A 14,533-nucleotide genomic window follows, 5' to 3' on the forward strand; every position below is an offset into this window, starting at 1 on the left:
GTTCATTCATTGTGCAAAATAAGAAAAATACTAACTTAGGGTTGATGTATTGTTTCGTTTGTTTGTTTGTTTAGTTCACTTGATCAAAAAATAAATGAGTACATAAAAATATCCGGTTTGTGATATCAGCAGACAGCAGCATGTTGGCCATTCCACTACTCCTATTAAAGCCAATATCGAAACACACTACGTGCCGATATTATTGTGCATCCCCACATGCAAAATTTACAAAGAAGCGTCCTTTTCAAAACTGTATGTTAAAAGATATCCCAAATGCTCATATGTTTGTGCATTTCAGCCAGTGTCATCTGCATGACCCCATTTCAGTAGTGGCCTGTCGCTGACCCCTGCCCAGGTGGTTCATTTACTTGTCTGTCCGTCTGGGTGTGGGAGCGGAGATATGGCCGCCGTGCCCCCGGGTTACAGTGCCCTGAACTCGGCCTGTTATGACTAAGTGGCCTGGGGGGCTCCAGAGGTCTGGGAATGTCCGAGGGAGCGGAGGGACCAGCAGTCTGGCGAGGTCAAGGGGGACCTGGTGGAGTGGTGGGTGGGTAGCTGTGGTGGTGTGTGTGTGCGGAGGGGGGGGGGGGGGGGGGGGGGTAAGCCACGGGTCAGCCCCTGGCTTCAGAGCCACTGGACCTCATCGGTCAGCAAAACGTGTCCCCTGGTTGAACTCTCTGTGGCCACAGCTTGGCCATTCCGTTGCCCTGCATGACCATCGATTTTTATCCTACTCCACCTCCCCCTCCTTCTCTCTCTGCCTTTGCTTCCGCTTATATTTCTCTCATTTGTTTCTCTTACTTCTCCACGCATCGCCTCATGCCATGGCCAGCATCCCCACGAGAGCCCCCCTCCACCAGCCCTTTTTATTTTTAATCCCGGGCTAGATTGATTTCTGAAGGGGTCAAACAGGAGTGAGTGCGCTTTCTGAGGCCCGCTGCTGCTCTGCTCAGCAGATACCAGAGGCCTGAGCGCGCACGGCGACCGGCGATCGTTCGCAGTTCATCTAGAAAGCTTCGCAGATCGTTTGTTTTCGAGGTAAATTGTTTTGGAGCGCAACCGAGAGAGTATCCATTAACCAGCAGCTCCCCCCTGTTCTTTTAATTTTTCTTTTTCAGCCTCCCTCCTCCTCCCCCTGCTGCATCCCTCTCTCCAATTGAGCGCCGTATTATTCATATTCCCACCGCAGTCTCCGTAGCCTGTTTGCACCTGGCCGACACACACACACACACACACACACACACACACACACACACACACACACACACACACACACACACACACACACACTAGTATCTCATTAAAAGCTATAGGCCACTGCAACACTTTATAACCACAGAAACAGCCAAGACAAAATGCATAATAACCTTCGGGTGAACCAGGAATTATTCACGTTCTGTCATACATTAGCTGGGGCTTTTCTGAATTTTCTTCAAGTCATATTAGCCTGAATATACAAAGCTTGTGGTTCAGTTGTATCATATGATCACTATAAATTAATATAAATACAATCTGACCAAAAAAAACATCGGTTTCATCATAACAACCCGCCCGAATCCCGTGCCTAAGAGCGCACAATTTAATTTACGCACAGCAGATGGTCAAAAGGCGACAGGCCTCGTGAGTGACAAACAGGCGCAGAAGTGACACCACGGCTGCACAAACTCTGGAGAAAACAGCACATCACAAGTCTGCCACACACACTCGCGGATACACACACTTTCCAACACAAACACGCAACTCCAAAAGTTCAAATCAAAGCCCCCACGGGCCATAAATGCCACCCTTCGCCTGACCTCGCCAAATGCGCAGGGGCAATAAAACCATAAAAACGCCACCGAGCCATCTCTCTCTCTCTCTCTCTCACACACACACACACATACACAGGAGCAGCAGAGAAAGACAGAAAAAGGGGACAGAATTAAATTCGCAGGCCTCTTACCTTAGACGCCACTCTGAACGACCTCTGGGCCATCTTGTCCTGCGCCTCGAGGGCTCTCTGACTGGTTTGTTGGACTTTCTTTGGAGGGATTTTCTTCTTTCCAATGACGAAGAAAAAAACTTTTTTTTTCTTATGGTAGGATACTTGTGGGGTGTAAAAAATAGCTTGCTGATGGGTGGGAAAGGGAGGTGTGTGTATGAGTGTTTATGTGTCCATGAGTGTGTGTGTGTGTGGTGTGTGTGTGTGTGTGTGTGTGTGTGTGTGTGTGTGTGTGTGTGTGTGTGTGTGTGTGTGTGTGTGTGTGTGTGTGTGTGTGTGTGTGTGTGTGCGCGCGCGAGAGAGAGAGAGAGGGGAGGGAGGAGGGGTGGTGTGGGGGTGTCTTCCAAGACGTCTTCTTTCTCCTCTGTCTGTCTCTCTGTTCCTTGCCCTCTCCCTCTCTCTCCTGGCAGAAGGGGTCTTGTGTGAGGCTGCCGGATGACAATAGAGAAGAAGGAGAAGAAGAAGAAGTGTTTAAAGAAGAACAAAGTGATTAATGATTTTTTTTCTTGTATAATTCTCGCATTTTTCTTGAGGTGCCGTCCCCTTCTGTCCTGTCCAGAAAATAATGGCGGTGAACTTTTTCAGAGGGGTGGGGGCTGAAAGGTGGTGGTGGTTTTGGGGGGCCTGAGGGTGGGCATCCTCACAAAAAAAATCTGCTCCCATTCACAGAAGCAGCAGAAGGCCCCGGCTGATAAAGGGAGCTAAAACAAGAATGGATTCCTTGGTGGATTTTATTGTGCGCGGTGTCACCCTGCGCGCAAATTCATTTATTTTAACTCGGACTGCATGCGCTCAGGGGCTGTAGGGGTTATTATGGAGGCACATATGTGTGTGTGGATATTGGGGAGGTGGTCTGTTAAGACGCTCTAATATAAAACAATTGGTGTGTGGCGAAAATTAGAGCATCGGGGCACAATTATTACCTTGTTTAAAAAGGAGGCGGTAGTAAACCTCAATATTCACAGTACAAGAATAAAAAATATATGGCTCGTTTTACGCAGCTGGAAATAAATGCAATTTCAGGATGTCACTTTGAAGCAGAAGGGTTAACTCTTTAAAACCTGAGCAAATTGGTTTGACCATTTTCAAAAACCTGGGTAGCAAGCATTGAGCAACTTAACAAGACATGGCCTTAAAACTAAAAATGAGACAGAAAATAAACAATGTAATTATAGATATATAATAAATATACATATATTTTTCTGAGAAAAAAAAATCCCTAGAATTTTTTAATTTTCCTCGTATTTCCAACGATTTTTCCAGGTCATTTTCTTGTCACCTTTAACCAATTCCTTGCAATTTGCGGGACATTTCTTGTCAAGTTGCTCGTTGCCCTTTTTCTCATGTTTTGTGAAGATATCTAACCAGTTTGCTTAGGTTTTAAGGGTTAAATAGATTGTGTAAGGCATCCCAACGCAGCACAAGAAAACTGATGTCGATCCAGATTTCAAGGGGTTTTTAAAATAGATTTTGCACGAAACAATGAAAATGCAGCTTCATCTTGTGTAAGGCTTTTCAATTTTGGCGCAGTGTGTGTGTGTGTGTGTGTGTGTGTGTGTGTGTGTGTGTGTGTGTGTGTGTGTGTGTGTGTGTGTGTGTGTGTGTGTGTGTGTGTGTGTGTGTGTGTGTGTGTGTGTGTGTGTGTGTGTGTTTTGTGCGCATCTAGGTGTACAGTTTGATAGGAGGGCGGTGTTTTGCGCTGGAGGAGCCTTTCATAAACAGGAAGAAAACAGATAAATGGGCAGAGGGAGTCTCTGTGGCAAGAGGCCCAGGGAGAAATCAACCAACAAGTAATAGGGAATCTTCTCTGGGCCGAGGAATACGAGCGGACCAATTTGGGGGGCACACTTTTTTTGTTTAAAGTTCATCGGGATGAATGCTATTTTCTCTGCCTCCCCCCCGCTCCTGCTCTATATTTTTCGATACCTGCTCTAAGAAAAGAAAATGAAAATTAATACGGGAGCCGCGCCTTACAAAAGAAGCCATTCGTCTTGTTGATTATCTATTTGGTTGTCAGGGTTTGAGCTATGGCGCCGGCCCGCTCCCTTTTTGTAATATATAAAAAATAAAACACACATGCGCGCACGGAACCGGTCCAGAAAACACCGATTGGAGGAGGGGGGGTGTTGTGCAAAAATTACACATCATTATAGCATTAAAAGAGCACGAAGCGAGAAACTATTTAATGTTTTTTTTTTTTTTTTTTTAGAAAAAAAGAGGAGGAAGAAAGAAGGGGGGGGGGGGGGGGGGGTTCTTACTCTGTGTCGGGCCGGTGCAAGCGCGTCTGAGCAGCCGTTAAATTAACGGGAGAACGGGAGTGAAACGGGGGGACGGTTTGTGATTTAAAACGAGATTACAGGACGTAATGTACCAAGATCACTCATGGCCGGGACAGATTAATCATCGCAGGCTGCTGATTTCTCGAGACAGGTCTCTGTGCAGTTTGTAGGGAAAACCAACACAGGAATTAAATGAAATTATTTATTGTGCGCTTGTGTGCATGTGTGTTTATACGCTTTAAATACATCCTGCATCCGTTAAACGATGAGAAGAGAGATGTTTCACAGCTGCAATGGAGGCAAAACGAAAATTATTTCTTTAATACATTTTAAAACGAACAAAAAAAATAAAATAAAATCTTGGATTCAAACAGGACGATTTTTACACATACCTGCAAAGCCCTTTTATCTTTCCTCTCTCTTTTTTATTATTTTCTTTTTTTGTTTTAACAATATTTACTGGTGGAAAAAAAGACGACAATAATACTTTTCAGGGAGGAAATAAAAGGATAGAGAATGATCCTTTTTAAGCCATTTATTTAAATTTCTATGAACTATTTACAAATAATAGGAGGGTCGACACTGAGGAGGCATAAGCAAAGAAAGGAGCAACTTACATATTGGAGGAGGCAACACATGTTCAACAACATTGTTATTATTATCATCAATAAACTGATCTTTGGAATGTAAATAAAATAACATCAATTAAACAAAACACTTGCAGAATAAAATATCTAAAAAGAAAGTGTCACAAAGTGACAGAAAAGATAAAGAGGAGGAGCAAAAGAGAGAAAAGGAAAAGTGTGCGCGCATTTAATGTGCGGAGACAAAGAGGGAAGAAATAGAAAAATAAATCAACACCATTCAGACATGCAATAGAAGGCTCCTTATTTTTCTGAGTGTCCCTGGCTAGAACAATCGCTTATAATTATATTACAATATTTAAAAAAAAAATCCACATACAAGAAATGAATAGCGCTTTTGTAGGTAATAATATTATTAATAATATATACTCGCTACACAATTTCAAAAATATAAAAGCTCGAAAAAGCTGTCACTTCATTAAACGAGCAAAATAAGATGACCCAAAAAATAAAAATATATATATAAGTACAACTGAGGTAATAGGTAGTACATTGTATAGTGCTGCGTTTATAATGTGTTCTGGAGCTGTGTGTACCAGGATTTTGGTTTGGATATTATTAGTGTCCTTTGTTTAGGCAGCTTTATAAACCCCTGTAGTGGACAAAAAATGCCTTATTTTATTTTATTTTATTACCTTTATTTCACCTGTATCACCCTGTCAGTCTGTTTCCCTGTATACAACATCACAACATGAACAATCAACGGACCATATAAACGCTCCTTGTCATTCTCAGCAAATAACAGCATAAAGTATTTTTTTACAATCAACACTGAATTTAAAAATAACTATAATTAAAATTTAAAAAGCTATATTTTGTCATGAAACAAACAGAAAAAAACTGAAATAACAACAAATTTTATAATAACAGCAAGACAGAAATAACTGTCATGGTGTCATTTTGGATCATAACGGAGGTTATATTTGATGTTAGAGAGTACTATAAGGACTGTGTGTGTGTGTGTGTGTGTGTGTGTGTGTGTGTGTGTGTGTGTGTGTGTGTGTGTGTGTGTGTGTGTGTGTGTGTGTGTGTGTGTGTCGGGGGTGTAAGAATACTTCTCTTGACAAAACGAGAGTTCCATTTATTACACGTGCGTGTTTGAGCGGGGTGGGGGGTGGCGGTTTGGTGGGGGTGCAGGAGGAGGAGGAGGAGATGGGGGGGTGTAGGGGCGAGGGGTAATGGGCAGAGCCGCGGTTCACCCCTTTGCTTTGTACCCGCAGAGTAAACATGACAAATGGGGCCCGAGTTTGGCATGATTAAAGATGAAAACGAGGATCCATCTTCACCAAAAAAAAAAAAAAAAAAAAAAAGGGGCGGGTGAAAAAAAAGCACGCACGCACGCGGGCACATTATCCTCAGCCTACCGCCTTATGCTCTGTCATAAAGAGGAAGAGAGAGGAGTATAAAAAGAGAGAAATATAAAAGGTGGGAGAGAGGGAGCAGACGGACGATGAGGGGAGAAAAGCAAAGAAGCGGCCGCATCATTTTCTCAGTTCTCAGTCTCCTTCTTCGCCTATTTTTGTTCATTTCATATATTTATGAATGGGACAGCTCCCCTCCACCCCTCCCACTCAGAACGTCTATTATAGTGTGTAACATCAGCACAAATCAGGGCCGAGCGGGCAACGACATCCCTCCCTCCCTCCAGAGCAAAGGCGTTATTCCGGTCCAAAGTGCAGGCTCCGGTGGTTACACGTGTGGTTCAGTTTGGGAACCAAGGAGGGCAAAATACTCAGAGCTGGGCTATAGGGGCCCGCTGCGGGTCTGGGAGCCGGTTAGAGCCTGGGAGTTTGTGTTGCTGTTTGTCCCGGAGCGGACCTTGGTGTTGGGCAGCTTGTGGTCTTTCTTCCATTTCATCCTTCGGTTCTGGAACCAGATTTTGATCTGGCGCTCTGACAGGCACAGCGTGTGCGCGATCTCCACCCTGCGCCTGCGCGTCAGGTACCGGTTGTAGTGGAACTCCTTCTCGAGCTCCAGGACCTGCTGGCGCGTGTAGGCTGTCCGCGAGCGCTTCGGCTCACCCCCTGTGTAGTTTGAAGTCACTGCGGGACATCAAAGGAAAGAAATGATCAATGCAACTTTGACCAGAAAGAATACAATAAAATAAAACTGTAAAATGAAATAGAATAGAATAACCACAATACAATCACCTGAAAAATATAGCATACCATTATAATAATTGTAGTAGTAGCAGCAGTAGTAGTAATAATAATAATAATAATAATAATAATAATAATAATAACAATAGTAATAATAATAATAATAATAATAATAATAATAATAATAATAATAATGCACTATATAATAGAATATACTGCAACATCATTGTAGAAAAACAGACGAGCGCTTTTAGGACAATATTGACTTGCACTAAAAATATAGTAATAGCAACTGCTTTACATCTCTGTGCTTGTGAGTTCGCGTCAGAGCAGTCTCATGGTATTTATTTATTTATTTATTGCACAATTGAAGACAGCACATCAATCCTCACAGATAAATAAAAATATCAGTTCATTATGAGCATGCAAGGAAAAGAAATAACGCCATGGCCACCGCGGTTGCAGCTCCTGATAGAATACAAAATGGCTGTAACCTTGGCAGAACCTATAATGATTGCAATCTATTTTATCCCACAAGAAATCTTTTTGCCTGTGCTTTCAGATGCAGCTGTTACAGCAGATCTCGTGTATTTCACACCGCAGTTTGCTGCCTACACTTTGCATTTTCACTTGTCAGGTGTCATTTTAGGCCCTGCGGCGGTGTGAATCCTCCCAGCACAGCCAGCCTGACGCTGGTGTCCAAATGTTGTGATTTGAGAGTAAATCGGGGGCCATGGCCACCTTTCCTGACGCTTGAAAAAAAACGTGTTTTGACGCGTTTGCGCACGCACGACCAGGAAAATAAAAATACATAAAAGAACAGCGATGAGCCGAGACGCTACTCCTTCCTTCGCAGATCTTATGCAGCATGGGTGCGCGCATTGTGTGCCTTGTATAAAGTGGCTGGGAATAAAGGTGGTGGTGGGGGGTGCAGCAGCTACAAGACGGTACTGAATGGCCGACCAAAATAGCAAAACCTACAAGCAGCACTTAAAACACGCTGCAGAGGAGTCCGGTGTGACAGACAGCTATAATTTCAGTGCAAAGGCAAAAAAATGCAGTAAACTTACCGAGTATACAGCCCGGTGGAGTCAATGCATACACGGTGACTTTACAAAAGTGGCATTTTGTCGCCCCGCGAACACGCGCCCCGGTTATCCCAATGCGCAATAGGCTGCCAGTCTATTAGAACATTACAGAGAAGCCATAATAGACTGGAGCTATTCGCTTTTACATTAGTGTTTTACGGCCGGCTCCATAAACATGAATATTTCAGCTGCCATAAAACTTTCCCTCCCCTGGAACAACGAGTGGGGAAGGAAGGCTCGACAGAGTAAAGTACACCGTTTATACAACCCCACCACTTAAAATCAAATTACTAAAGCATAAAAGCTAACTTATGGGCTCGGTCTGAGTTGTCATAAGGCGAGGAATTAGAGCAGACGAGCCTGAGATCGGACTTCAAAAGGCGCCTCGGCGGAGAGGTGTAATAAAAATTTATGGAGGGTGTAATTATATTGGCCCTGCAAACAGACGATCGTAAATCTTGACCCAAGGGCTACTCTTCTACTTCTTAGAGAAAACAGGGAGGGGAAGCGGTAGATTTAGGACGGTGGACACCTAGCTGACTGCATGGCAGGCACAAAGGCGCAGCGAGAGAGAGAGCGAGAGAGGGGGAGAGGGAGGAAGAAGTTTGCATGCAGCACTTACCGATGTTTACATGGACTTTCTTCATCCACGGGTACACGACGGGGTCCTTGCGAGTGCTCGTAGGGGACGAAGTGCTTTGGCTGTGGGGCGTTTGGCCGCAAGACGCGGGCGGAGGCGGGCTGGGTGTCACCGACTCGCAGCGGTGGCTCAGCTCCGGGACGGGGGTGGTCTGCAGCCCGACCGGGGGGAGGACGTGACCTCGAGGGGACATCACCACCGAGGCGGGCTGCCCCGGACCCTGGCACTGCGTGTAGGGCGGCTCGGCGCGCTGGTGGTGGTGGCTCTGGTGCTGTGGGTGGTGTTGTTGATGGTGGTGGTAGAGAGAGTCCGACTGGAAGGCAGCAGCCTCCTGCCTCTGGGAGCTGTAATAGTCCGGAGAGTGGCTGGGCAGATAGTCGCTCTGTGAGTACTCCTCGCACGGTGGGAACTTCGGGTCCACATAGTTGGAGTTGATCAAATAGGAGCTCATGGCCATTAATTTCAGTCTTTTTGTGGAATTGCACCTACTCGGAAAATATATAACTAAAATTTATATCTCATCCCTTTACTCTTCGGTTATTCCTGTTCCGTTGAACCCTCCTACTTTTCTGTCAAGTGAACAAAGTTAAGAAGCCACGTGACGAGAGGCGGCCAATGGCACGCGCCCTGAACGAAGCCCGGATAAGGAAATGGGATTAAGCATATACACGGCCCCCGCACGCGCATCATCATATGGCCTCGGTTTGTGGGCATTCACAGTCTTACAATACTCCCCCCTTTCTCCCTTTCCCCTCCTCGTGCCCGCTTCCCTCTCCATATCTCTCCGCCACATGTCGGCACGCATGCCGTCCTAAGCAGCCAGAGAATCACAACAATAACAAAGCGCGTCTGACGGGCTGAAAACACATTCCGGTCCTGCAGGAGGACACACACGAGAGTACAGTATGACAAGTCCTCTCTTATTGCAAACTCTCCCCCTGTTACGCGTCTGGCTGCAACTTCAAAAAAGAAAGAAAAAAACAGAAGGAAAGTGCTCGGGGGGATTTAAAGTGGCGCCTGCACCACTCCGTGTATATATATTTGGTGTGTGTATGGACGTGATTGCCAAAGCCCCTTCTCTCTCTCTCTCTCTCTCTCTCTCTCTCTGTCTTTTAAATCGCTAATAACGCGGAGTGGGAGAGTGGCCTGGCTGCGTCGCCACCCAGCAGCAGCACCGTGTCAGAGATAAATCTGGCTTGTTTAGGATCGATAGAAAATTCATCAACTAATTCAGGTTACACGGCCTTCTAAATCACCAGCAGACCTTTGCATTAGGGACGAGAATCCAGCACCGGTTCCCTCTTTTTTGTTACTCCAACAGGCGCCACATTTAACTCCCTCTGCATGGTAATTCGGCCTCAGCCGGGGTCGCCTTTTGCCTTGCATGAATAAAGAGGATATATTTCCCTCCACTTTTCCGATATTAACATCACTGGCATAGTAAGTCCATATGCCCCCCATTCAGACTGCGGGTCTGCTTTTTGCCCTTGAGCCGTGCATTACTGAACAGAGATACATAGCGCTTTGTTTTTCCTCCTAAAGGAAATTCATCTCCCCAACCATGACCCGCTCACGCGAGCTGCCACAGACTTTCATAGCTTTGTTTCAAACACCAACACGCTACCACGTAACACAATCTAACTACTGGCACTTTCTTGCTGTTATAAACAGACACAAAACACAGTAAAACAGGGTCTTAAACCTGAATTACGCAGCGTAAAAACGCACAGAAACTAGACAGCACACTGCATTTGAGGAAATCATTTCCCAGCATTCTAACTTAATACGTTTGATAAATTCTAGTAAACGTGCTTGCAACAAATCCTACATGAGTCAAACAAGACATAAAACACCACAAACAGAAGGATAAACCTGCATTACGCAGCGTAAAAACGCACAAGAGCAAGACAGCACACTACATCTTAGGAAAGTATACATTTCTCAGCATTCTCATATAACATGTTTGGTAAATTCTAGTAAATGTGCTTGGAACAATTCCCAATTCCGTCAAAAAAAGACACAAAACACCGCAAACAGGGGATAGCCCTGCATTACGCTGCGTAAAGACGCAACGAAACTACACACTTTACTGCATACGACATTCTAAAGAAAATTATACATTTACCAGCATTCTTAACCATTTTACAGTAAATTCATCTAAATCTGCTTCCAACGTGCGTTCAACAATACAAAAGACTTAAGTGTGCAACAAAACACGAAACACTGCGGTGAACAGACATTTCCCCAATCAAAAGGAAGAGCTGTGCACTTTCTCTGGAGTTATCAGAGGAACGAAAGGTGCGCGCACACACACATACACACACAGGCAAGATGATGGAGATATCCAAGTCCTTTGTTTCGAGAAAATTGACTGTCTCTAAATCGAAACCTTACGCCCCCCTCACCCACACACACTCATACCCAACCCCCCAATACGCCTTCCTAGATGAACAGTAAAGTCGACCGCATCATTTTTCAAACAGGACAAATAATAAATAAAAAGAGTCTAATTCCACCTGGAGTTGGCCTTTAAAACTCAGAGGCGATTTGATGATCGAAAAAAACGTACAAAACTTGGATTGAGTTTTCATCACTCTGGCGGAGAGCAGAGCCACAATAAGGTGCTTCAAAATAACTAATATATATATAAGTCCTAATATAAATACATGTGTCTCCATGTCGATAAGAAAATTTAAAATAGTGTTTTATTAACCTTTCAAGCTCCAGTTTTACAGATTCAAATATAAAGCAGTGACCCATAATGCCCAATAACCCAATAATAGCTTTAACAAAAAAAAAAAAAAGAAAAAAAGGCCTCTCCGCTCTCTGTGCGTTGGATCCATCGCTGCCGTCGTGTATAAATCCACTATATACTCCCCTAGAAGCGAATTTGTGATTGTTATAATGATTTTTACACAAATCCGGATCTACAGGGTAGATATAGAAGACAGCGGCTCTCTGGAGGAAACAGGGTTACACCGTCGATAGACTTTTATTGCTTTCATAAACTCCCTGTCATAACCACACTGGAATATTTTCATCCGTCTGTACTGTTTCTGACCCCTGACCTCCTCGCTGCTGGTGGGGGATCTGGGAAATGAAGTTATAATGCTGTAATACTTCCGGTGAGTTAAGGGTGAAGATCAGATAGCTCAATGAAACAAGGACATAAAAATGAAAATGTTTGCTTTTTTTTCTTGTACACAGTCAGTAAAATTTGACGAAGAGGAGGAGGACGGGTGGGCACGAAGCGGCATTACAGTCCCGTTTGAACGATCTTTCTAAACGCAACTTTTAATAGAAAACAGTGAAAAAATCGTGTAAACAAAAATAAAGGCCTAGATTTTATTAAGTGTGCATTGTCTTTTTTTATTGGTTATTGGTATTTGTTGCGATTTTGCAATGATGAATGAGAGTAAACATGCATATTATGCCCCGGAAAATGGTAAATATAATTTACTATTGCACAATAATGTTATTTTAATATAATGCCGTGAAGGGAAGAACTGGCCTCTGTAAGTGATCGTTTATTTTTGAATCTCCTTTTTGAAAAAATCAGAAAAAAATCCCTTGGAAAATTTGGAAAAGATTCTTACTTTATAAAACGAATATTTTATGAAAAATCAAAATATTCCATCCACGTAAATAAACACGCAGCATTTAATCAAAAGTACAGTTGTAATGATCTAAAGGACAAGGAAAAGTAAAAAAAAAAAAAAAAGGGTTGGCAGCCCCAACCGTGCACCGTTTTAACAGAATGAACACAATTAAATGAAGAAAAGACAAATCGCTTGGCACGGGGAAACACCGTCCTATCAAAATGGTTCTGAATGATTCGACTGAAGAATGGATGGAGCCATGAATAAATGAATAAATGTCCCTTCACTATGCTAAATGAATTGCAGTCTGTCTCCAAAACTCTGATTCAACTGAATTAAAAAGAAATCTGACCTAACCGCACGCCAGGGCCTGCACTTTATAATCTTTCTTTCTTTTGTTCTTTATTTCTTTCGAAATAAACAAATGAAATTATTATTCAAACAAAATTTAAAAGTATTTAGCCTTAAACTGGTTCACCTTTTACATCATATTTTTGTGCATATCATATCAAATTGATAGACTTTATGCAAGCGTTTTAAAGCTCCTGGTGCTTTTTTTCCACTGCTATATTCTCCATGTAATTTCTATCTGCTCCTGAGCTGCTCCCACATTGATTTTGTGACACTGACACTCCCTGCCTGCTGCAGGCAATATTGCTGTTCTCCGTTTCCTCAAAAAGTTACTCATACATCACTGGACCGGACAACAAAAGCCAAGAGCACGGAGACTCTTCAGACTGGTGGGAGAGGCACCGCCATCCTGCTGCTGATATGCATCGATTCTACACATCACTGTTTTAATTTAGTCCGAAAATTTAAAAAAAAAAAAAAAAAAAGCTTCTATTCTATTCTATTCTATTCTATTGTGTGCTGCAGGTGTGGGCGTATCTCTGTCACCTTGACCTCTCAGGTAGCCCCGGGGTATCTCAGGTATCGATCAAGGTGTGTTGAGTCTGACTGCGGCACTTCCCTTCTCTCTGTCAAGTTTGTCAGCAGCAACCATTCAGTTGAGCTCATTGTTTCCGGCTACAGGTAGAGGTCATTGTGCTACCCAAAAGAGCCACACACACACTCAGATTTATTTGGATTTTAGAAAAAGAGATTTATTATTATTATTTTTGCCCCCAGATTTATATTAGTTATAGTGGGATGTAATATCAATGGCATAAGACAAGAATCTCTGATGACACTAACTGCAGCTGTTGGATTTATTAATTTAAATATAATTAAATAATTTCAAAACAAGCAGTTTAACTGAAATTTAACATTACAAGTAGTTTTACATCATTCATAATATTATCAGTAATATTAGAGTGAATATTACAATCCTAACCTGTCCTGCCCTAGCTGAAAAACCAGACCATCCTGTTTACACACACACACACACACACACACACACACACACGCAGTGCACTGGAGTCAGCTCAAAGAGTAAAAGAATAATAAAACAGGCCTCCTCTGCTGTAACATTTCGCTGTAATATCAGCACATGTTTCACTGAGAGGCACAGAGAGGATGACATACGGCGGGATACAGTAAGAGGAAAAGGTCAGCGAATCTGGATTTAAACATGTGCCTTTTATTGCGGGTCAATTCCGTTTACAGCTCAAACACCATCAGGCTCAAACGGTAACTTCCCGGAGGTTGAAAGGTTTTTGGAGGGAGGAGGAGGGGGTGGAATAAAAAGCAATAAAATATTCAGGCAGCGGAAGACAGCCGGGGTGAATAAATAACTTAAAAGTCCCTCTCACAATTTACGACCTTTTTAACAAGTTTGTCCCATCGGCGGCTCACACACCAACTCAGTTGTTGTTGGCAAAGCTGCTGAAAAAAGTGAGGCTCTCTGTTTCTACTGCTAGGCCTACGGCACATTGGGATTACTTTGACTAAAATGGAATTATTTTAAGGTAAGATTTCATTGTTTGTATCGCACGGGGTCTATTTATAATGAGGGGATAAAAAGTGAGGTTTTAAAATGAAAAGTAAAAGGCTTCTACAAAGAAGTAAAAAGCTTATTATGAGAGAATAATCATGCGTCAAAATAATATCCTAAATATTTCAAATAAACAAATAGAAATAAAAACACAAAAATTCCATAACTTTTTTTAATGGCGGGCCTGCACGGTTAAGCCACGATGACAAAATTAAAATGAACATATAGAAGGGTTAAACAGTCTCATTGTCTGCAGCGACCCTCTTGTCA

The 14,533-nt window shown here is 43.1% G+C and overlaps 3 protein-coding genes across 3 annotated transcripts in view; all 3 read right to left on the bottom strand.

Moving 5' to 3' along the window:
• Nucleotides 1-2,178, bottom strand: part of hoxb3a (homeobox B3a) — a 49,791-nt gene extending 47,613 nt beyond the window's left edge. The window contains exon 1 of the mRNA XM_042504530.1: nucleotides 1,943-2,178. The gene's annotated coding sequence lies outside the window, so the exon portion shown is untranslated. The remainder of the gene's footprint in view (nucleotides 1-1,942) is intronic.
• Nucleotides 2,179-5,500: 3,322 nt separating this feature from the next.
• Nucleotides 5,501-10,457, bottom strand: LOC121956392 (homeobox protein Hox-B4a-like). Its single transcript, XM_042504574.1, has 2 exons — nucleotides 8,714-10,457; nucleotides 5,501-6,946 (listed from the first exon to the last, which is right to left on the bottom strand). The coding sequence occupies exons 1-2, from the start codon at nucleotides 9,186-9,188 to the stop codon at nucleotides 6,648-6,650; spliced, it is 774 nt and encodes a 257-aa protein (XP_042360508.1). The 5' UTR covers nucleotides 9,189-10,457; the 3' UTR covers nucleotides 5,501-6,647.
• LOC121956188 (homeobox protein Hox-B4a-like) lies at nucleotides 6,648-9,182 on the bottom strand. The gene is made up of 2 exons (XM_042504322.1): nucleotides 8,714-9,182; nucleotides 6,648-6,946 (listed from the first exon to the last, which is right to left on the bottom strand). The coding sequence occupies exons 1-2, from the start codon at nucleotides 9,180-9,182 to the stop codon at nucleotides 6,648-6,650; spliced, it is 768 nt and encodes a 255-aa protein (XP_042360256.1).
• Nucleotides 10,458-14,533: the final 4,076 nt, after the last annotated feature.

This window comes from Plectropomus leopardus, chromosome 17 (genome assembly GCF_008729295.1).
Source record: "Plectropomus leopardus isolate mb chromosome 17, YSFRI_Pleo_2.0, whole genome shotgun sequence".
NCBI classification, from domain to species: Eukaryota; Metazoa; Chordata; class Actinopteri; order Perciformes; family Serranidae; genus Plectropomus; species Plectropomus leopardus.

What these genes read in the sequence shown, in the direction of transcription:
- LOC121956188 (XM_042504322.1), bottom strand. Translation starts at nt 9,182, where the DNA reads ATGAGCTCCTATTTGATCAACTCCAACTATGTGGACCCGAAGTTCCCA. An exon ending in GAAAGTCCATGTAAACATCG is followed by an intron (nt 6,947 to 8,713) that starts GTAAGTGCTGCA and finishes GATGTCCCGCAG; the next exon opens with TGACTTCAAACTACACAGGG.
- LOC121956392 (XM_042504574.1), bottom strand. Translation starts at nt 9,188, where the DNA reads ATGGCCATGAGCTCCTATTTGATCAACTCCAACTATGTGGACCCGAAG. An exon ending in GAAAGTCCATGTAAACATCG is followed by an intron (nt 6,947 to 8,713) that starts GTAAGTGCTGCA and finishes GATGTCCCGCAG; the next exon opens with TGACTTCAAACTACACAGGG.